The sequence below is a fragment of the Epargyreus clarus genome, unplaced genomic scaffold, assembly GCF_041222505.1.
Source record: "Epargyreus clarus isolate Ecla_fem2 unplaced genomic scaffold, WU_Ecla_fem_2.2 ptg000034l, whole genome shotgun sequence".
Classification (NCBI taxonomy): Eukaryota; Metazoa; Arthropoda; class Insecta; order Lepidoptera; family Hesperiidae; genus Epargyreus; species Epargyreus clarus.
The window spans coordinates 9,808,187-9,833,365 of record NW_027332239.1 but is presented as its reverse complement, the minus strand read 5'-3'; the positions used below and the strand labels follow the sequence as shown (position 1 = coordinate 9,833,365).

At 36.0% G+C, this 25,179-nt stretch overlaps 1 protein-coding gene across 4 annotated transcripts in view; it reads right to left on the bottom strand.

The window, feature by feature from the left end:
- Positions 1-1,562: 1,562 nt before the first annotated feature.
- pip (heparan sulfate 2-O-sulfotransferase pipe) overlaps positions 1,563-25,179 on the bottom strand; it is a 140,179-nt gene continuing 116,562 nt past the window's right edge. For all 4 annotated transcript variants that reach the window (XM_073091644.1, XM_073091643.1, XM_073091645.1 and 1 more), the window contains 6 exons: positions 24,718-24,931; positions 20,767-20,905; positions 15,552-15,708; positions 6,020-6,144; positions 5,298-5,452; positions 1,563-2,222 (listed from right to left, as the gene is read on the bottom strand). In XM_073091644.1, coding sequence (XP_072947745.1) covers positions 1,999-2,222; positions 5,298-5,452; positions 6,020-6,144; positions 15,552-15,708; positions 20,767-20,905; positions 24,718-24,931 — 1,014 coding nt within the window. In that variant the 3' untranslated portion in view covers positions 1,563-1,998. The remainder of the gene's footprint in view (positions 2,223-5,297; positions 5,453-6,019; positions 6,145-15,551; positions 15,709-20,766; positions 20,906-24,717; positions 24,932-25,179) is intronic.

Sequence of the window (25,179 nt, the reverse complement as noted above, 5' to 3'; positions counted from 1 at the left end):
AAAGTGGAACGCCTCGTATAAGTGTTTCTTTCATACCACACTATTCAAGTTTATACACCTTTCAAATGATAGTTTAATAATAGTCGTTTAGAGTTTCTTTCGGCGCTTCTTCTCCATAATGAAACACCTTGTGAAATGGTGGTAGTTGTATATAGTGATTTGTAAAGAACCTATTTTGAATTTAAAAAAATGATTTGATTTTGATTTGATTTGGTATAAATAGATGTGACCGCGGTGCCTCCACAGTTCCAGACAGGTTCCACCAATTAACTTTATGAAGCTATAATAAAAATTGTAGTATACTATTTAATCCAGTATTATCTTAAATATGTAAGTTACATATTCAGACTTTAATATTACTACCTAACTTACATTATAAGTAAAACGATTAGATATGTTTTATAGAAATTAAAAATAATCAATAAGAAATTCATACAATACTTAAGACCTAATCTTATTTTAAAAGGCATTTAAATTATACATTTTATTTAAGGCACTTAAAATACGTAAAAATACAATTCGTTTAACATGACAAATTTTCTTAAAGTCTTCGTCGTATGACAAAATTTGTTTTAATACGTGAAATACGTAAAAAATACAATTCGTTTAACATGACAAACTTTCTTTAAGTCTTCGTCGTATGACAAAATTTGTTTTAATACGTGAAATACGTAAAAAATACAATTCGTTTAACATGACAAACTTTCTTTAAGTCTTCGTCGTATGACAAAATTTGTTTTAATACGTAAAATACGTAAAAAATACAATTCGTTTAACATGACAAATTTTCTTTAAGTCTTCGTCGTATGACCAAATTTGTTTTAAGTTTTATGTCGAAGTATGTTTAACAGTATGGGATATTATTTATGATAAAACTTTACTTAAAAAAGTTAGTCATATTTATTACCGAAAAAGATTCAATATATCGATATATTTTTTAAAAATCCTTAGTTATTACCTTCCCACAAAATTTCAGTCCTACTCGTCGTTATTTCGCTGTGCACATTTAATTTATAATTAATAGAGATTATGTCACTGGTTTCAATCAAAATAATAATAAATAATATTCATATATTTATCATTTGTATGTTAGCATCTCTAAAGCTCTTAAATATATATTTTTTATCTACGTACATAGAGCTATCATTTAATTACATATATCAGAACGTTATAATCTACTCGAGCTTATATTCTGAAGTAGATGATAAATTTACTTTTATTGTATGAACATACAAAAGTTTTGACTCCGTATTTTAAATCCTAATAAAACATACTGGCTCTCATAATAATGATTGCTTTTTGTTACAACCGATAATAAAAGTATATATTTTTATGGTCATATTTTTGACAACTATGTCTTCTCGACTACCTACAATAATACCGACCCACTGTAGATTGGTATCGAAATTTATTTGCTTCTATTTCTATAATCTATTAAGGTAGTGCTGCGCCTGTTACAGAACCCCTAAGGGTCCAAGAGAGCACGGGACCTCACTGTCCATATTTCTCATATTAAAATTGTATTTATTTCTATTTCGGATTATTTATTAACGGATTATTCCGTTAACGTTATGTTGCGCCTGTACCAGATGTAACCCCTAAGGAGCCGAGTGAGTGCGGCGCCTTACTGTACAGTGTACATATTTATTGTAATATTAATATGTAGGTATAGTCTGCGCCAAGTTGCTAGTCCGCTCTGAAATTGTTGCGCGCAGGAGTAGTCTGAGAGCCAATGAGGTCGAAGTTCGAACACAACTACAAGCATAATATGCTTGTAGTTGTGTTCTATATTATAGTCCGTAACAACAGTAAGGGCACACTAACGCAGCTATGTACCCGTGGGCGAGAGCGGCCAGCGGACTGGTGCCGGAGAGGTCCCGCGCTGGTCTCGCTAAAATCTAAAATTTGCTGTTGCGACGCGACTCCTTTCTAAATTCAGAGCGGACTAGCAGTTTGGCGCGGATTATACTTGTTATAAAATAATATTTGCTTCTACTCCTATAATCTGTTAAGGTAGTGTTGCGTTTGTTTCCGGTAGCCGCTGGGGGGCGCTGCGATGGCGGGGTCCCGCAGCGCGCGCAACTGCATGTGCAGGCGCTGCTTACAGAACTCGTAGAACTCGATCTCGCGCGTGAAGTTCGCGCGCACGATCTGCTTCACTGCCTCCGTCACCGGCGGCTTGAACGCGTTGCGGTTTATGTGGTTGTACGAGTTTAGCTCTTCTGTAAACAATGAACAATATATTTTATAGGAATTTTCACACACATATATTTTCGGTTTAATAGTTGTTATTATTTTCCCTTATATACGACTTTAGTATTTACCTCGACAACATTGAGGTTATGAACTCTGTTTAAAAATCACACCATTGCACAATTTTTATGAACAGTATGACTTATAAAATGCCTACACGAGAAACCTAACTGAAATTACAAAATTATTGCTTCCTTGCGCATCTGCCTTTTGGGAGTTTATAGCATACTAGATGACCCGGTGAACTTCGTACCACCTAATTATGAGTGACTATCTGTACCTCGTGGTTTCACTCGTGTAATTTATGTATTATGTCCATAAACTACTGGTAAATATTAGGAAATGGCCACAGGAGAACAGGAAAATAAAAAATACAATTAAATAAAATTCACTCTACCTCTCTGCACTCTGTTATTTTTTTACCGACTTCAAAAAGGAGGTGGTTATCAATTCGGCCGGTATCTTTTTTTTATGTATGTACACGAATTACTCCGCCGTTAGTGAACCGATTTTAATAATAATTTTTTTATTGTGTTATTTTTTATTGTAGGTTCTAATGAAATTACAAAGTCAGTGCATCATTGACTATTTAAGGGTCTGATAATGTGGCTCGGAGACAAAATATGTAACTCCTCAACCGATGGGGATATTTGAATTGTGTTTGAAGATATTTGGTGTAAGTTCTAACGAAATTGCAAAGTCAGTTCATCATTGACTATTTAAGGGTCTGATAATGTGGCTCGGAGACAAAATATGTAACTCCTCAACCGATGGGAATAATTGAGTCGTGTTTGAAGATATTTGGTGTAGGAGGTTCTAATGAAATTGCAAATCATTGACTATTGCAAATGAAATTGATTATTGATCATCATTGACTATTGATATGAAATTGCAAATCATTGACCAGAAGGTGGTAGAACCCTTTGTGGTTCGACTCCGGCGGCACCACCGCCACACCCATTTCTACCTAATAACAGCTGTTTTAGGAGCTGCTGTGTTCCGGTTTGAAGGGTGTGGTAAGGGAGACAGACTATTCCGAGGCGTTCCAGCTTAGTCCTCAGGGGTAGCGGCGCATCTGTGGCCGACCTCAGGTAGGAATATCTTATCTTATCTGGGGTTGATTACAGATGTCCATGGGCGGCAGTAGCCACTTACCATCAGGTGGACTGCAAGCTCGTCTGCTACTCTTACATTATAAAAAAAAAATATTTAGTTAGGTTAGGTTGGAACACATAAGACAATATAAAACTAAGCGGGCAGGGCGCGGCAGCGCCCTGCGTGCGGGCGGTTCCAATCAATGTAAATTCAGACCGTACCTTAATTCATGATCACGTTTATACAATTTTATATTGTATTAATATAAATGTTATTATGTCATCACTAAAAAGGGTAAAAAAAATTTTAACAAAAAATACAACCGACTTCTATGTCACTACATAGTAAAAAATAATTCAAATAAATGTTGGTTTAGTACATATTTCTGAAGTCGGCGCTCAATATATTTCGTTCGAATTATTTTTTACTTTGTAGTGACATAGAAGTCGGTTGTATTTTTTGTTATTTTTTTTACAAACACGCGAAAAGAAGTACCTATAACTTCAATCACGGTTTTTTTTAAAGAAAGTTTATTTACTTATAGTACTCTAATCGGGTTGTTGAATAGCTAAAAATGCTGAAACAGGTGTGTAAATAGAAAGGCGATTTATAACAGTCTTAAGGGTTGATCTAAAAAAACAAACAGTGACTCAGATGCTTCATTATGTCTTATGATAATTTTCTTAGTGCTCCAAATTAACGGATATTAAATTAAAGTTCCATACCCGATTAAATGACCTAAAGGTTGATTTTCCAAAAACGGTGAAAAATGTGTTCTATTATTTTGAATCAAAAAGCTAAATTCCAATTTTCATAGACTTTGCTTCAAAATCTGCCGATTTCTAAACGAAGTGTCTTCTAAAGCCAAATGCAAATTTTTACAGTTTTTGCTTCCAAATTAACGGATTTTAATATAAAATTCCAACCCCTACTTAACCAACTTAAGGGTTGATTTTGCAAATATCGTAAAATAGATATTTAATTACTTTCTATCGAAATCCTATCAAATACCAATTTTCATATAGATTTGCATCAAAACTGGGGGACTTTAATACAAACTTACAACTCTTATTTATTCACGGAAACGCGGTCGAACAGGATAAAAAGTATCCTATGTCCGTCTCCTGGTTCTAAGCTACCTCTCCACCAATTTTCAATCAAATTGGTTCAGCCGTTGTTGAGTTATAAAATGCTTCACGAAAACGCGGTCGAACGGGATAAAAAGTATCCTATGTCCTTTTCCTGCTTCTAAGCTACCTCTCGATTAATTTTCAGTCAAATTGGTTCAGCCGTTCTTGAGTTATAAAATGACTTCACGGAAACGCGGTCGAACGGGATAAAAAGTATCCTATGTCCGTTTCCTGGTTCTAATCTACCTCTTTACCAATTTTCAGCTAAATCGGTTCAACCGTTCTTGAGTTATAAAATGACTTCAAGGAAACGCGGTCGAACGGGATAAAAAGTATCCTATGTCCGTCTCCTGGTTCTAAGCTACCTCTCCACCAATTTTCAGCCAAATCGGTTCAGCCGTTCTTGAGTTATAAGTGGAGTAACTAACACGACTTTCTTTTATATATATAGATTTGTGACTTTGCAGTTGAAAAATAGCAGGCGTTTATATGGTTTTATATACTCTGCAGTTTCGATCTTCTTTTATAATAAACTATATACCATAAATTGTGTATAAAACAGTATCAAAACGTAGAATTGCGTCTCGTGAGAAAAGGGTGTGGCGGCGATACTTCCCCAGACGAAACATACTGGCCCTACCATCTTGTTGGTCCTTTGAACTATAACATTGCTTATAAAAGATGTAACGTTACCCTACAACCGTGTTGAACATTATAAAGCGCACCAAATTTGAACCATAACTTATACTATAAGATGTGCTTGTAGATGCACCACCTCGAACCACAATGGCACTACTATCCTGATATAGTGTTACTCACCCCAGTACAAGCGCAAGGCTCCCTGGAAGAAGCGCGGCACGTATCGCTCAAAGGCGAGCAGCGTATTGTTCATGTCTTCGAGCACGCCCACCACCGCGTACTGCTGCTCCACTACGCGCTTGGCGCGCTGTAACGCGTCTAACGTATTGAATGGCCTGTAATGTGAAAGAAAATCGATAAAATAACATTTATTGTCCTTTTGTTGTTGTTTTATTTTTTGTTTTATGTTATTTTTAATATTTTGTTCCTTTCATTTTTGTTGCAATTATCCGAATATTTTTTTCTTTATTTTTTTCTTTCTAAATGTGTATTATTTAATGTGTATCATCAAAGGAAAGTCTGTTCAACCTAGCAGATGTATGTTAATATTAAAAGGTCACTACCCTTCAAAGTACACTTCGAATCTATTTACTGACTATCAATAGTAGAGAAGTCATCTTTGTTGGTCTCGTAGATGAGTCATTTGCACTGAGTTTTACAATGAAAATATTCATACATATTAGTAAATCGTTATACTATATCTCTACATAGCCTCTAACACACCTCTACTATACTCTCATACTCCAACATGCGCTGACTGACAACGTACATTTAAAATTAATAGGACTTCAAAAAAGTTCCTTATATTATAAAATACATGAGCACTACAAAAGTGTTTTTAAAAATTCAACCCCTAAGGGGTAATTACAGAATAATAGCTATAAATCTTTAAACAAACTCACGTGCATTCTGGCTCATGACCGCAGAAGAAGAGCGTCTGCCGGCGATGGTCACCGATACCCTCGTGCGTCTCGCCTTCAATGTAGCGGCACTCGCGGTCACCACTCAGCACACACGTCTCGAAGTCCTGGAAGGAATATGAAAGTATGTTGTATATTAGTAAATTAGGCTTAAAACTTACGGAGCGTTTTTCATTCACCCTCGCAACTGTTGTTGCAAAGTTGTGTTTTACTGACTTCAAAAAAGGAATTGTAGGTACGTATTTTTTTTAGTTTTAAAAACGCGCATTGGTAGAATATGCTAGAGCAGCGTTTCCCAGCTTGTTTCAGTCCACGGACCCTTAGGAAATCAAGCACAGTTTTCATAGGTGAAATGTAGTTGTAATATTTTTAAGAGAAGAGAGATGAGAGCACTTGAACGTTCCTATAACAGCAGTGTTGTTGTTGCTGTGTTCTGGTTTGAAAAGCCAAATGGGGCAGCCGTCCCCTACCCCTGAGGATTTAGTTGAAACATATCGCACAAATATATCTCCCAAACCATTTTAATAACAGGTTATAAAAACAATTACCCGATTACCATAACGGATACCTGTTCCATACATTCTAATTACAATAAAAACACAATTTGCCGTAATAGCTATCTAATTATGGTCCTGCACGTGTGTATACTGTTATAACACTAATTAAAACGTTATCTTTTTTATGACGCCGAAACTAATTTAGTTTTTGCTCCTTGCTACGGCATTGTCCTACTGTGTAACTGTAACGCTTGTAAATATAATCTGTTAACAATGAATCGAGTAATTGACAAGGAAAAATCTGCACACCGTTGCAATCATCGATAGTATCAATTGTCATAATAAGAGGCTACACCCATTTATTACTACCGCATCGTCACTTAGCCTATGAGTAAAATAGGGTTAAAATAAGATCAAATAGACTTAACAAAACAACTTTAATTTAATTAATTTATGAATTTAAATTCTGAAAATAATATATGTATATCTTTGCCTCAAAAATAATTATATCAAGCAGAACGATAATCGATTACTAATTGATGCGTGTATGTGTGGGCTTTATATGGGGAAAAAATATGGTTAGGTAGTCGCAATATTATTAGTCGTTTTCATGTTTACATTTTGCCAAGGCCTCTATTGATCGACATAGATATTTTTAAATAAAATTAAGATGTCTGTTAACGATTTAAAAATCAAGGTTGTAACTAAATTCTTTTTTTAAACATTGTATAATATAGGCATTGTATAATATAATAAAGTCAGTAATCCAATATATCGGTGCTGGTGTAACGATTGGCCTGCCCGGATTTGTACGTTAAGTGAGGTGAATCCCATAGCTTGTTGTTCATTCAACGTAGCTGGAGGCTTACCCATAATAACTACGTGTATCGCCGGTCACTCCCTACGTTTTTTGCAGATACCGTTTGCAAAATTGGAACTACTTGGCTAGACTCGGTCGGAACAATGATTAGTTCAGCTAGATAACTAATTAAGCTAACTACAACTAAACCACGCCTTCGCAAACTAATCGAAAACTTCGGAGCGCGTGTAAATAATATTATGTGCAAGGATATGTTTTAAAATAATTATGAGTACATTTATCATGTGTTTATCTCAATCGATTTACAAAGTTAAGCAACATCGAGTGCGGGCATAAGTTGGATGGGTGACCGCTAGTGGTAAACAGGTGATACATGTGTCCGTGCTTAACATCACGTTAAGCTCGCAGTTCCGGACATTATTACTGGAAAACGTCAAACTACGTCGGAGGCGTTACGTACGGTTTATGAACATTTGACAGGGGTTGGCCACTGACCCTTCCACCCTCCAGTGCACTCCAGGTTCTGAAGACAGACCCTTGCCCAGCACAGGGACATAAAACGGTTTGCAACAACATTCATGTAGGTGGTAATTGGAATTTGGAATTATTCAAATATTAAGTAAATATCTACATGAACGAACATTTGGAGTTTTTTTTTTTTTTATTTTTTTTTTATTTTTTTTTTATGATTATAGGAGTAGCAGACGAGCATGCAGTCCACCTGATGGTAAGTGGCTACTGCAGCCCATGGACATCTGTAATCAACCTCAGATAGGATTAGATATTCCTATCTGAGGTCAGTCACAGATGCGCTGCTACCCCTGAGGACCAAGCTGGAACGCCTCGGAAAAGTCTGTCTCCCTTACCGCACCCTTCAAACCGGAACACAGCAGCGCCTAACACTGCTGTTATTAGGTAGAAATAGGTGTGGCGGTGGTGCCGCCGGAGTCGAACCACAAAGGGTTCTACCACCTGGAGTTCGATTAAACCAACAAGTTGACTCGAAATTCGAAGACAGCAGAGTAAACACTACTGCCATTAAATAAAAATAGGCACCGGTTGATTCAATACAAACCAAACATACTATTTATGAAAACGGAATCTATTGCTACAACATTTGAACGGTCTATGTACACGTACAGTCTAGTTAGTGACGCTCGATTAAGCGCCTGAGAGTAATAATTATCTATCATAGAGTGCGATTCGGTAGGTGAGCTGCAGCTGCTTACGAGTCGTTAAATGTAATACATTTTACAGAAGATTTGCGATATTTATCATTAACAAAAACAAAATAAGCTCGTTATTAGAATTAAGAATATTTGTTCTGTGCAACATAAAGTGACGATGTTCTGATCTGTGATCTGTTCCTATCTAAGTAAGCTACTAGTAACTTACTGAGTAAGGTACTATAGGGTAGGGCGGGGCTAGTTGAGCAATTTTTTACTTGAACTGATATAGCTCCTCGATGATAAGTCTCAATGAGTTGTTAAGCGGCTTGATGGATTCGTAATTTATCCCTCAGCAAAAGTGTCCATAGTATTTTTTTGTAAGAAAGCGAATTTAAGAGCTGCAGCTATTTACATGCAGGAAGGCAATTATGCTCAATGTACCCCATTGGTGGGGTAAGTTGAGCAAGGGTATGGGGCAAGTTGAGCACGAATTACGTTAAGAATATCATGTTCAATGTTGACTAGGGATCAACTAAAATATGTGTTTGACAATCAGCTCTTTATTTATCGTCTTTTAGTTACAGAACAACAACACTTAAAAGTTATTTTATTAGAACAATAACCAAAATTAGAATCAACAAAACATTAACGTATCTTAAGAGAAACTCAGGATTAAAATCAGTCTATTTCTTTCAAATCAGACTTGAATGTCTGATAATAGTACATTACGATACGAGGACGAAAAATTTTTTTCTGACAAGTGTGAGTTTGCAGGCCGAGCCGCAGGCGAGGACTGCAATCACACGAGTCAGAAAAACATTTTTCGTCCGCGTGTTGTATAAAATTTTATATTACGGGGTCGGAAATGGGGGTTTTGCGCACGCGAAGCGTGCGTAAAACGTCAATTTACGCACGCCGTGATATAAAATATATTTTATCAAGTTCTTAACTTAATCGTCGATGTCACTGTTGCAATTGACACAAACGAACGTAAGACCAGCACCTGGAATACATTTTGAATGTGCTTATTCCCTGCAAGCTTGACATTGGATCCAATTTTCTCCTGGTAAACTTTCAGCATAGCCTTCGCAACAAATCAGACAGGAATAATCATCATCATCACGTTCCTCACTTGACTGGAGTATTTTTTTACAGACACCCTTCTTCTTTTTCCTATCCATTTTCTTCTTTGGCTTCTTAACTTTTTTGTGGTTTTATTTTGCTGTTCTTCTAAAGTGTTTTTTTCGGGAGTGTCTGTTAATATTGCAGCTTTTCTCTTTCTTCTATTAGTTTTAGTAAAGTATCAATTACTTTATAATAATAATTAATAATAAAACATTCATCGTAATAGTATGTTTGGTTTCATTATACATCGTGAGTTTCAGATGCCCCTTGGTAGTTTTACGCCAATTCGAAAATCATTATAAAGCAGGTATAAAACGGACCTACCATTACAACCGCCCCTAGGCTCAAATTGGTTGCTAAGGAACTCGAATGCATTGTTGATACTGTATAATACTTTTATGTTAGGTTTTACACTGTTGATACGTGGTTAAGTCTTGTTTGAAATAAGGTATTTTCTACACTAGTCACGATGTAAGGCCAGGTACTCACTAAGGAGTTGTAACTGTAACAACGTTGATATAGTAACGTGCTGTAAAGTAACATGAAAAGATGATGCTCGCGACGTCTAGTAAGCTTACCATGAGTTTTTAGGTTTTGACAAATATGACTGTTTTGGTATTTGTTTACCATACTATTTCCAACCAGCGTCCCTAGCGGATTGTGTCAGAACTTGGAAATTGTATGGGCCAATACGTAAACAAATACCAAAACAGTCATAGTTGTCAAAAGGTAAAAACTCATCGTAAGGGTACAGTTTGGAGACGAGATTTTAATATGAGATAGGCTCGGAAGCTACGTACGTAATGTGATATTTTGGTAACAGTAACTTGCAACATTTAGAGTTACAATATAAGTTTGCGTTATAATGACCTTTTTTTTTCTTCTCAAGGGGGAAACCTTCAAAAGGTACCCGGTGCCGTGGGAAGAACACGGGGTTATGTGGAATTTTTACCGCACTAAAAACCCCCCGGTGGCCGTCCTCAGCGCTGCGTAGCGGACCGGGATCTCCAAAGGAACGCAACCGGAGTCCTCTCAGCGCACTGCCCTGTCGGGCTCCGCCCAAGTGAGATTGAATCACCACACCGTCCGATGTACACGACGGTATGCGACACACATACCGCCGTCCTTCCCGGGCAAGTTGGCAATGCGTTATAATGACTTAAAGCAGTGCTAGCCTAGTGCTTGAAACTCGGCCTCTCGACGGGTCCGAAGTTTAGAATCTCCGACAAGTACCTCTGATTTTGCAAAGTTATGTGAGTATTAGAAACTAATTATCACTTGCTATAATGGTGAAAGAAAATATCGTGAGGCAACCGGCATACTTCAAAGATCTTTAAAAAAAAATCTCATAGATATGTAAAGTCCAATACGCACTTAGCCAGTGCGGTGGAATATGGCCTAATCCTGTTCATTCTGAGAGGAGACCCTTGCCCAGCAGACAATGCACAATATAGTGTTCGGTAACAATCCCTTTAACGATTTTAGTTCGCTAATGTGTACGCAGCTTAATGTTACTCTAAACTAAAGTAAAAGAAATTGAACTTACAAAACAAATTAGAGCGTCGGGTCTTTATCGAATTATAGTCAGCTCTCTCGTTCTTGCCAATGATTTATGCGTTATTATGAATTTATACGAGAAAATGAACGAAAAAAGAACCTCGTGGATGTATAATGTGGTTTTTGTTCAATTAAAGGCAATAATTTATGCGTCAGTAACAAGGAAGGGTACGCGGAAAGGATGGCGTTTTATAAGAAAATGATTAAGTAGAACCTGTTACATTATATTAAGACTAGGAACGTCCTCTTGCTTTGCTTCGAATGGAGTGCACTTAAATTTAAATAAAGGAATATTTTAATGAATATTACAGAGTTCATGTATAACAGGAATCAGGATATATTATGTATCAAAAATCAAAATTATTCTTTATCTAATATTTGTCCATTCTTTAGGTCCGAAAAGGTAAAATAAAGCCTGTATGTAATAAGCTTTACGTGAGACTACCTATCCATTTTTTTCTAATTAAAGATAGACCGACAGTTAAATAAAAAAAAACACTATTTCTTATGCGTCGCTATAACTACTCATGTTCATCAAGTACTCGTATGTTAAATATATTTAATGTTCGAACTTTCACGTTTACTGGTAGGCGCGACACCGTTAATTTTCTGGAAGTCATTTTGAAAGTGGAGCTATAGGAATACTGATAAATCATCTGATACGTACACTGAATAGCAAACTATTGATGGTGGCAGAACCCTTTTTGGGTTAGAATTTGGAAGCGTCACCGCTACTAGCACCTATATCTGCCTAATAACAGCTGTTCATCGCTGCTGTGTTCTGGTTTTAAGAGTGTGGTAAGGGCGTTCTATTTGTCCTCAAGGGCAGAAACACGTGAGAGACTCGAGGTCGAGCTCAGATAGCAATCCAATATTTACTCGGTTATGGTTATGGGTCTATGGGTTACAATTGCCACTTATTTTAGATGGACTGCAGAAACTGACTGATGGTCTGTTTAGAAAGCAAAATAAGCTTACTCTTTATTTGCATGAAGAATATTTGTTATATAGAAAGAGCAAATTTTTATATTATAAAACTATTAGTTCTACTAAACCACACTGGATCAACGCGGTGGACTATGGCCTTATACCTCTCACTCTAAGAAAAGAATAGAGTCCAGCAAACAGTAATGGATTGACAACGATGATGACGAAAAAAATTTTGCCGATGATATTTTTGATAGGTACGTATGCCGTATCGCTAAAATATCCAATCGACGTCTGGCAATTAGCTGTACAATAGAAATCTTTGATCACCGTTTACCGAATCGTCCTCATTTCAAAGCGAATTCGCTTAGATCTCTCTCAATGATCGGGTCGTGATTATTGATTTTTTCATATCCGATCCGTGAATCGTGATCAACTGCTGAGTTAACAGTTAAAATCTCATGAATGGTGACAGCGTATAATTTCGAATTGTCAGAATTACGTGCGTTTCACATGGCACGGTCGAATCTAGATCTTGAATCTAGATAATGTGTATTTGAAAGCTTATTTATGAAAACGGAATCTATTGCTGCAACATTTCAACGGTCTATGTCCACGTACAGTCTAGTTAGTGACGCTCGATTAAGCGCCTGAGAGTAATAATTATCTATCATAGAGTGCGAATCGTTAGGTGAGCTGCAGCTGCTGACAACTTGGTTGTTCAATGTAACACATTTTACAGAAGTTTTGCGATATTTATCATTAACAAAAACAAAATAAGCTCGTTATTAGAATTAAGAATATTTGCTCTGTGCAACATAAAGTGACGATGTTCTGATCTGTGATCTGTTCCTATCTAAGTAAGCTACTAGTAAGTTACTAGTGTTAGTAAGTTACTGAGTAAGGAAATACTTTACTAGAAAACTAGTCTGATTATAATTATTCTTTACACGTTAGATTTTTTATCGTATGCAGAAAATTCACAATCAATAAAGATAATTTATCGGTGTTCTTCCCAGAAATTCGTACCGTTTTTTTTATGTAAACATTTAATTTTCAACAAAAAATGCTATACCTAAGCTATGTCGTGAGTAAAAACTTTCGTCAAACCCATTAGCAGTCATTATAAACATGTATAGTTTGGTCGTGTACTCATCTTGTTTGACTAGTCAGGTGTGAGAACATAATGGAAATTACTTGTGACAAAAACTATTAAGCAAAGAGCACTTTTGATTAAGAGGTTCCGTATCGTAACTACAATACTATTACGGATCCAGAGATAGAGCATTTTTTACCTTTTTGGTACGGAACGCTAAAGAGAATTAAATATGTTGATGGTAAAAACGTATGGTTTGATAAAAAAATATTTAAATCAACTTCACATGTTCCATTAGTCAGTTTTTGGGAAAGTGTTTTATTATTCGCGTATGTATATCGTAAAACCCTCACATTGTTATTTTTTTTAAATAAGCTTTGTTTATAAGTGAAACACTTATTTTACTACGTTAAACAGAGTCACGTGACAAGCCTCGTATCATGGCACATGATGTCACGAAATATTTAACAAAGTTGTTGTTGGTAGTTATTAACGAATGACAAATATTATGTACATACTACATTTATATTTTAATTAATTTTTATAACACGGTACATGTAAGTCTTTGTATTTCTAAATAAAAGTAAATATCTAAAATAAATCTTAAAAATGTAGGTATTCGGAAGTTTGTTTCCACTGAACCCTGTTCTACAAACATATAGAATCAATTTAGTAACGCAAGTTAAGCTGGTTGTTTTTCGAAATAACTTCCCAGATTAGTCGGCATCGAAAACAAACTAACCGCGGGGATTATAGAGCGTTCATAAAAAACATCGTGTATTTAAAGTTTTATTTCTTTTCACTGACATCAGCATCGTAGAAGGTTGAGATCGATTAATCTAAGAATCGAGTTTTGGGACCAAAAACATCGACTCTTTGAATCAATAAGATTTTACTTGTCACTATTTCATTTATAAAACTATAGAAATGTAAAAGGTTTCTCTATTTTTTACATTGTTGTTTATCGAAATGTGCCTAATTTCTACACAGTACGGAAGACAGGCGACTTTTAGACCAGACCAGCAAAATAAAATAAATCGATAATTAGTTTTTGAGAAAGCAATCTTCACGTCTTTAATACTTTATAGATACTTCTTCAGATTTTGCATTAAAATCGATTTAAAATCGATCTTTTCCGGGACAAATCTGCATCCCTATTAAGCACGTGATCAATTCCTTGGCAATTGGTCAGCGAATTGATGCCGGCCGACTGATGTAGACTCAGCAATGAACACACAGGAGTAATGAACGCTTCTCACATTGTAATGTGTAAGTAAATATGTAGTTAACATTTCGTGTTGACTTTTAATGTCAACACGAAATGAAAGAAATATAATTTAATGCTTAGAAATTGCTCCGCGTTATGTAAAAGAGCAATCGAAATGGTTTTAACATATTCTTTCGGTTTGAGATTCATTCCTGAAGAGTCTAAAAAAATTAATACCTATCAGAACACATATACAAGATTTTTTTACAAAAATACATTTCGCTTGTATGAAAATCTTATTCATATATATCTACAGTTTAAACTAACTACTGACTAAACTATGTACCTAATTTTAATTTTTTCGTAGTTCGATGAACTAACTTTTCAAACTGAATAAGTACCTACCATTGCTTGAACGTTAAGAATCAATTTTCTGTACCTAATTAACGTGTAATCAGATTAAAGGAATCGTGCTCTTCGATCACGTTAAGAGATTCTCGTATCGCATTGAGATTTATAGAAGTTAAGGGAATTTTATTGCCATGCAACTTGTGTAAATCGTGATTTTATTTTATTTTCACAAGCGACTTAGTATAGGGATTACTTTGTGTTTGTCTCTACATTTAATATAGTATTTCGATTACCGTGGAATCAGTCTATATGAGCTACTCATTAACATAGCAATATTTTTTTTATAATATAGAGCAAGCAAAGGAGCATGTAGTTCATATGATGGTAAGTAGCTCTACTGCCACTCATCGTCATTACAACAACCTATTAGTTACTGGTCATTTCTTGCTGAACTATCCTTTCAAAGTAAGATATAATACATAGTCCTCCGCGAAGTCAAATGTGAATGGGTAACTTTACATATCCATGAGAACTTTTTAAAGTAGGTGTGTGTGTACTAGTAGGCATTGACTGATATAAACTTACATAGGATTCTTTATGACCTTTTTTACCGTTTAAGCAAATGATAATGAATTTATGGCTGGGAAGTCAGAAATGCTTTCTTAAAAGTCAGAAACTGAATTTTCGACATTATAGATAGGTCTTTACTATTTTGTGTTACTGTATACTGTTTTTTGTTATTTTTATATTAAAACTACAACTTACCTTTTTCAGCCATGCCGGATCCGGCAAGGGGAGGTCGGGGAAGGCTCGCTTCCTCTCCACGTAGTACCAGGGCGCCCGCACGTAGTAGTACCAGGATATCACGCGCTCCACTGGATCTCGTACCACATTCACGTATATTGGAGAGGGGTAGCCGAACCTGGAATATTAATATTTATTTTTACTGAATTTACTGTAAAAAAAAAACTGTGTAAACCTGTGTCAATACTCAATAAAACAAAATAGGGTTTCGCTTTTACACTTTGGGTATGGAGCCCTAAACGAGGATTTTTCAGGTACATCGGTGACGTTATGTCTTGGGATTCGACCACTGAGGTAGGTATATGTGAGTCGTGCGCTCGGACACGTCCATCTCTCGCCACTACCGATCTAAGAATGACGCAAAAAAACGAGTCACTCGACTGTCGTGTAGCAATGTCACATTTATATTCAAAGGGGGGTAGTATTGTTGGTAGTAGATTATGTTACACAAATAGTGATGTACACCGCAGGTTACATCATACACATACACACAAGGAAAATTTTAGTGGATATAGGTTTGGCACATACAATGAGAAATACGTTAATACCCAAACCCTAAATAGACATTTAAACTTAGTACGTAAACTTTTGAATTGTTTAAATTTTAATAGAAAGTCAATTCATTTGTTACGTTTGTAAACATTGATTTTTATAGTCTCATTAAGGTCTTTGGTATTCTTTGAAACGAGAAAGTGTGTTGTAGGTAATCCTTACTTAGTAACTGATTAAATATTTATAGCACAACCAGCTTCCACGTAAATCGTGTCTTCAATAAATAAACTTAAATAAAAATTCAAGTCGATAAATACAGCGCTCGAAAATTGTAATTTGACTTTTCCAACATTGATTTTAGCGTCTCATTAACATCTTAGGTAATCTGTGAAACGAAATATTGTATAGTGTTATACCTTTAAGTTTGTTTTAAAGCAATTTGTTAATTCTTATAATACGACTAACTTTTATTCAATCGCACGTATTTTCAAAAAGTCAATTTTCAAAAAATATCAGAAAGAGAAGGATTCCAATGACCAAAGTCTACCGCGCTGGTCTAGTGCGAATTGGTAGACTTCACATACCTTTGAATTCTTTTTTTAAGATTTGTCAGGTATGCAGGTTTCCTCGCGATGTTATATTTCACCGTTTAAGCAAGTTATAATTAATTTCTAATACGCACACAACTTTGAAAAAACAGCGATGCTGCTGAGTTTATTAACCACTAGGCTATCACTGTTCACATTTGTTAATTACAAGCTAAACCTTTGTTATCGCTACAGTTCTACTTTCACAAATAACTGCTTCAGTACATTAATTACCTACATCATCATGTCAATCACCTCTCAAAAATCAAAGCGCAAACGATTTTCCTGGCCAATTAATCGTATAACAATAGAACAATGATTACACGTGCATTTCCTAGGTGTAATTAGTAATTACTGTGCCACTAACAAGAGTAAGCGCGCTCAATCAACTAACTAATTAACGTCTGTTTGATGCATTAATCATCTTGGACGTGTATCTAACATTGTTATCAATCGATGTTTAGGGTTTAGTTTAAGGCTAAAACACATGGAGCGGTTTACTGCCGCAACTGCATGCGGTTGCGGAACGGCTGATTTGTTTTAAGTTACGAGCTTTTGCCCGCGGCTTCGCCCGCGTTACGAAGTAATATTTTCATCCCCTATTTCATCCCCTTGGGGGTAGAATTGATCAAAATCCTTTCTTAGCGGATGCCTACGTCATAAAATCTACCTGCATGCCAAATTTCAGCCCGATCCGTCCAGTGGTTTGGGCTGTGCGTTGATAGATCACTATGTCAGTCAGTCACCTTTGAGTTATATATATTTAGATGAAGGCGCAGTTTTGTGCGATTATTTAGCCGCCTCGGTTACGGAAGCATGCGCTCCCTCGGCGGATTACAATCGCAACTTGGATGGAAATATATCGTTACAATTTGTCCGCCGGTGTGTAAACCGTGTTAAGAAATTGGCAGTTATATTTTACCTACACTTTCATATTACATGCGATAAAAATTAAAATGCGCGTCAAAATTAATAATAGTAATTGAAATAATCTTAATTTCATTGACGGTGGTACGACTTTCCATTCGTGTCGATGCCACCCACCAGCCACTTACTTATTACCTAGATACAATGTTTACTCCAATTTTATGCACAATTACCTATATTTTTAAACAAACAATAAATACAACCCACAAGTAAATTCAGCAGTGGGATCCAACTGAAGTCCAACAAAGAAATACAAGAATATCTTGTTAATTATAACATTGGCAAGTTCCTAACAAAAATCTTGAACTATATATTTTTTGTATCACATATTCTAAACAGAACCCAATTTAAAGCTGATTTTAAATTACATTTGTTTTGTACACGTCTCCTTTGGATCAAAAGCAAAACATTGATTGATGTACGCGGCTCCTCTTAAACAAATTGAGCAGTCTCGATACCTTTCATGAACTTATGAAATGTTATTTGTGTACAAAAACCAATTTAAACACCATCAATCTTTAAAGTTTTTGTGATCGTTTATGATTAAGTGGTGTGATTTCGTTTAAAAGGTCTATTGATTGGCTGTTTCGTACCATGGCTTTGAGAAAAGAATATATGACTTTTACTGACACAGGTTAAGTAACTACACAAAAAGGGTAACGTTAAGAAACTTATATTTTACTAGCTGATCCGGCAAACGTTGTGTTGCCATATAAATAAAAAAATGTTAAGGGTGAACAACCCTTATCACTTAGGGGTATGAAAATTAGATAGTAGCTGATTCTCAGACCTACTGAATATGCAAATAAAATTTGGTGAAAATCGGTAAAGCCGTTTCGGAGGAGTACGGTGAACATTGTGACACGAGAATTTTATATATAAGATTTATAAATAATGTATTTTTGTCTATAATTGAAAAGTAGCCCAGTATGGTTTGACATGGGAGGTTCCAGCGCCACATCCAGTAGCATATTATAGTAGTTTTAAGTTTTCGTGTCATGTTCTAGATGCCGGCTGGATTCCATATGAGACGACTGTCCTTAGGAGTGGCAAAGCATATTATGTGATCATATTAGGTCTGTTCTATATGGAATTGGTAGTAGATGTCCATAGGCAACAGTAACCACTGAACATCACGTGGTCTGCAAGGTCGTCTCCTCATATTCGCTACTCCGATGTTGTAAAAAAATACACACTCTTTTCTAAGCTTACTGCGTTATGATGTGTTGCGTGGTAAAATATCAATAACGCTATTCTTTGAAAGGGATCAAAAATCATTGACATGAATTTCAAACAAACTAAGACCACTGTACATAATGTAACAAAGGCTACCATTACACTGAATCTACTTATGTACAGTTCTGTATAAATAATTACTAGGCGCTAGAAGGAAGCTTGTTATAAAAGGAGTTTGATCCCCACATCAAGGCACAAAATAAATTACCTTTGGAATTAGATATAGTTTTTGCATCGCACAACGCAATGACATTACACGTACAAATTTTAATTTCGTCCTGATCAAATTATAAACAAAAAATTGGCAACATCAAGTTTATCTAACATTAATTTCAAAAAGTATTAGTGCTTAGATAAAAGCCGATACAAAAAATAACCATTTAACTCTTAGATGATTATTTTAGCGTGTACTGTATAATTGAAGGCATTGTTGCAATTCTAGGTGAAATAGCGATAGACAGACAATTAGATTAACGATAGCAGTTACTAGTAAATCTATCTAGCTATCAATTCTTAATGAACAATGGTTTCGTTATGGATGGTGCTATTGTAATTCACTAGAAATCATTGAACAAATATAGCGGATAAGTGGTGTTGAAAGAGAAGTTTGCCGTGGCGTGTTGGCCTAGAATTCGTCCAGCCATGGTCATTGTCTCACAGCTGGGTATGAATCTTTTTTCAGAGGTAGAGAGAAGGTCAGCGTTCAGTAACCTTTTTGAAAGCACGGGCCACATACCATTCATGAGGGGTCGCAAAATAGTGTATGAAATTGGTTGACGAAAAAGCGTTCAAGAATAAATTGTCTTTAATTTTTTTAGAAACTCGGGCGAGAAATTTTGGTGTACGAAGGTCCGCGGGCCACAAGGAGTGGTTCTAGACCCGCGGGCCGCAAGGAAAGGGTCGCAGGGTACATGTGGGCCGAGGGCCGCGAAGAAGCATTTTCCATGCATATTTTTTCTGATTTTAATTTTTTTATACTACTCTATATAAAATTACTATGCACGTAATAATATTACACGTAATGGGATCGGCGATGGCTTTGATGTTAACACGTTAACCGTTAACGGTAACACCGTATCCACAAACCGTTCATCTCATGCGTTCGTGACTTAACGGATTACCTCACGGGATAACCGAGCTATGAACGTTAAATAGAGTATTTACATCAAAGTTATCAATACGTGAGCTTAGTGGTGTGAATATGCGGGTTTTGATTGCGATGTGATGAAGCTTTATTTCGTTCGTATTAGAAATGATTTGTGTGTGTGATGGTGAAGAAAGTTATCGTTTTGAAATCTCCCTTTTTCGAATTTTAAAAGACACCCATTTAAAAAGATATCGGAGCAATGTTTAAGTATAAGATGTTTTTGTCCATTAAAACCGCCTGATGGTGTTATTGCGCATACCATACCATTACCTAAAGTTATGTAAAATATTTTTTCTATCTTCTTTTAAAATATTTTAAAATCGTCTTTAAAGATTGCCTGTATTAGTTGCAACTTTCAGCTTGGTGAATTATGGTTTTACCTCCTAAGGAGTCGCTCTTAAAGGAAAGATTTGTAACAATATTCCTAGGCATATGCCTCAACAAATGTCTCAACTCATATGAGTTGACACATTTGCCGCATGATGTTTGCTATTCAGTAACTAATTTGAGATGATGAAGTTAACAATTTAATGGTCTTGGGTTCGAACCTGCGTCTCTTGGAGATGGTAATAGTTCAAATTTATGTGACCGTATGAGCATTTATTTTGTAAATAGCTGATGAGGAACATACAACATAGAGAGTAACAATGCTTTATACAGCAGATGACAAAAATTATATCTGTATATAACTATATAATGAGAAACTTGTTATAGAATTGTTTTGTGTTACTGTATACATACATAGAAATATACATAGAATATAGAATAATATACAAATGTTACTTACCTTGTAAAGTTAGTATAGCAGACGTGTTTGATATAGGAGGAGGGTGTCGGGTACGTGGAGACTTCGCTGACCAGCATCTGCTGGTCGGGCGGCGCCAGCCTGATGGTCTCCACTCGCTGCACGGCGTCCCGGTGCAGGCCTACAAAATACATACAGTATAGTAAAGTGCATGGAAGTAAATAGAAGCATCCTGGATTTAAAAACAACAAGTAGTATGAAATGTAATGAAAATAGTTTATTCTCTTGCAAATAAGTTCTTAGGTTAAAGTGTATGGTCACAACATATGAATATTTTAAGCCTTACGTAGCAGAAGACTGGTGCCTATGTGGGTAAGTATCATAAGTTTCAAAGCTAATCTTGTAAATAAACATAGGTTTGCTTATTGTCAGGATAATCCACTATTCAGCACAGGACCAGTATGATAGTACGGGCCTAGTAGTAGGGAGAATAACACTAGAATTGATTACATAGTTTTTCAACCTAACTCCCAATATACTAGGGAAATATGGACATATACAAATATAGCCCAAATATGCAAACGCTAGGGACTCTATGAAAATTGTAGCCAAAACAGATTAAAACACACTATTAGTTAGCTCTTTAATACAAGAAAATATAGAAAATAAGATTGTATTGTACTACTAAAAATCGGATAGACATCTTCAACACAACTATTACACATATTACATAAAAATACACTGACTTTGACAAGATCCATTTAATAAGCCAAAAGAACGAACACGTAGAGCCCTATTGTGGTTTTAACAAGGCGCGATAGGGGGAACTAAACTGAAACATAATTGGATGTGCTGTGACTGAATCATTATATTGTGATCAGCATGAAGGCTGTTGGAATAAGAAAAAGACGTGCAGTTATCTAGTTACGAGACACGTGTTGACGGCGACGTTTCAGCCAAAAACGTTGACTAAGTAAATAATAGACTCGTAAGACTGACTCAGTAGTATGCACCACTCTCCTATTTTCATAGGATATGTAGACATATAAAAAATAAAAACGTGACCTTCGTTTTAAAATAATCATCAGCGTAAGTTGACTCTAACACTATACAGATACCTACATATTGATACCGGATTGCAGCGAAATAGTTTTTATCATAACTTTTACTATCTTGTCGCTTAAGCTACTAAAAAGTTGCCTGGGCAACCGAAAAGCGGTGCATATTTTGAAGTTATTTAAAAAACCTAGTAGTACGCGCCAAACTACTAGTCCGCTCTGAATATAGAAACGACTCGCGTCGAATATCAAATTGTAGATATCAGCGGGACGAAGACAGTGCGGGACCCCTCCCGGCACCTGTCCGCTGCCCGCCCATGGGTACATAGCTGCGTTATTATGGATATTTCAGGATATAGCAAGACATTATTTCTATGATAATTCACATAGATCCTATATCTACGCATACGAATATAATATGATTATAGTCTCTTGCGCATGCAATATGTTTTCTTTATTGTAAGCAGCTAGCAAACGTTTGCATATTGCTGTATCCGATTCCAATTACGATAAAATCTACATTAAGTCAATCGTAAATATATGAAGGCCCTGGGCGCTAAACTGAACGCCTCATTTATATCTGCACCCTTCAAACTAACTTTATAAACCCTTTAACGCGTTTTATAGCATAAAACACATGACAGAGATAGATGTGGCGGTGGAGTTGCGCAATGCGAACAATGCGGACTGGTTCTTGTTCCCACTTATCCGTATGAAAAATGATTGGGAGTCTATTTTTTACTAACTCCACAATCCAAGGTGAATCAACTTGTTATAGAATTGTTTTTGAACAGGTGACCGTCACTCAGATATAAATTATATCATTACTAGCTTTCCGCTCCGTCGGGCTGATCGCAAATACTCTTTTTAGGGTTCCGTACCCAAAGGGAACCCTATTACTAAGCGTCCCCTGTCTGTTTGTCTGTCAGGGTTCTATCTCTTGAAAAGTAATAGATATATACTATAAAAACTTACACAGTATGTATTACTGCCGGCTCTAAAAAATAGTACTAAGCATAAAAGCTAGAAAATAAATCGCGATACAAGAAACAGCTATTTGTCGGCGTTTTTCGCTTTATCTATTGAACCGTAATAGGCATTCAAATTTTCAAAATGCATTTACTTTATGGCTGTGACAATACAAATTCCAAAAATGAGGATACATAAAAAATTGAGGTTACGGAACCCTCCGTGTGCTCGTGCGGCTCGCACTAGGCCGTTACTTCTCTACGCTTCGTTAATGTGATGTGATGAAAATTTCATGCGATAGAACGGCGGAATGATCAATTATTGCTTTCGGTTGATATACGATGTTTTAATCTTACAAATGACTTATCGATTACTACACGGGAAACATGAATTAGAAGATAGGTATCGTTAGTTGTAGCGGTGTGTAACATATCTCGGGAATGAAGTAAAATAACATATTAGATGTATAATGATAAGCGTAGGTAGGTAATAGCATAACTAGAAATGCGTGTTTAAAAGAAATGATTGAAAACCAATTATACTGTGCGTTGTGTTTTGAATTATCTAAACTGATTAAAAAACTAAATTGTTTACTCTTTGACTGACAGTGCTAAAACTGGTAGGCCTAAAACTAATAAAATTTTGCACAGTAGTTCCTTATAATATAATTAATAAAGGCACTAAGGCCGGCCGCATACGTACAATTTCCTAATCAGATTCCCGGATTCTTGTTCCGTTACAGGAATCCTAAAGCCTTAAAATCTTAAATAAGTTGCATGCATGAGCGTACGTAAAAATCCCAGTGACGTTATTTCCAAAACTTGCTGTATCATACCAGGAACACGAATTTCCGAAACGGAATTTCTGACAAAAAATCTCATCAGGAAACCGTACTATTGACCGCAATATTAGAAAAAATTCGGAAGTTCCCAAAGGGACTACATCAATTTCAAACTAATGGCAATTAGTTTTCACATATAATGTAGAGTCAGTAGCAGCTCTAGTCGAGTATACATATATAAGCAAGTAATCGTTATAGACTAATAGACTAATAAGAAGGAGAATAAGAAGGCAGTGATAGCCTAGTGGTTAAGAAACTCAGTCTCTCGGTCGAGAGGCTCGAGGTTCAAATCCCAAGCATGCACCTCTGATTTTTTCAAAGTTATGTGCGTATTAGAAATTAATTATCACTTGCTAAACGGTGAAGGAAAACATCGTGACAAAACCTGCATACCTGACAGATTTATAAAAAAAACTCAAAGGTATGTGAAGTCTACCAATACGCACTTGGCCAGCGCGATGGACTATGGCCTAATCCTTCTCATTATGAGAGGAGACCCGTGCCCAGCAGTGGGACAGTAATGGGTTGCTGATGGTGCAACATTAGTAGACCAGTTAGTACCGCTCCATAGGGATGAAAATAACTTGGTTCCCGCGAGTCCTAATACGTTATTACCATTATTCGTAACCACTTCTGTTTTTCCTTCATTGCCTATGTATTAGTTACTTACGCAAGACATATAAGGGAACTGAGCAACCGACAGGTTTTTATTATAAAATATATTTAGATCTAATAAAGTCCCTTCAATGGTTTTCTTTACAGAAAGATATATTTAAATATAATATGAAGAAATGTTTAAGCCATTTACGCGTACGTCCATTAATATGAATTCTAGTGTGTTGTGGATGGAATATGCAGCCTACCCCAGTTGTTTGGAGAGACCTAGTAAACAGCTGTTTAAAATATTCTTAACAAAGTAATTATAAAAATATACATACGATGTAGGTTAAATTGTAAAGGATGATAAAATATTGTATCCCAAATTTCCGATTAATTTGTCTTAAAAAAACTTAGTACTCTTTTCCATTAATTTTTTAGCCAATTATTGTCATGAACATTGAGATTGTCAACTATATTATTATTTGTTGTTTCCACTAACAAAAGAAGTAGAAAATCCTTACTTACCAAACTGATTTCTGATGGACAATCGCCTCAGAAGTTCCATGAACGTCTGGCTGCCGACCTTGGGCACGCGGTTGAAGAAGAGCAGCTCCACGTCAGCCCTGGCCGTGTTGTTCAGCTCCCAGACGTCTGGGATCATCAGCTCTTCCACGATCTCCTGCTCTTCCTCGTGACTTGGCGCTTGGGAGACCAAGGACCGTTGGGGCTTGTTGCGTTCCTGTACATTCCAGATTTTTATATATTAACTATTTTTAAAGGTTCTTCATGGTGGTAGAGAGCGCTAAGTGGGGTAAAGGACATATTTTTTTAATTTCAGACTTGTAGAAAACCATGTCTGGTCAACCTCAAGAAAACCACAATCTTCTTTTGTATACAGCGTAATTAACCATTTTGCATCCTGTACTCTCCATACTATGTAAAAGATTGAAACATCGCCAAAAAGTACAATTATGTATGTTTTTTCGT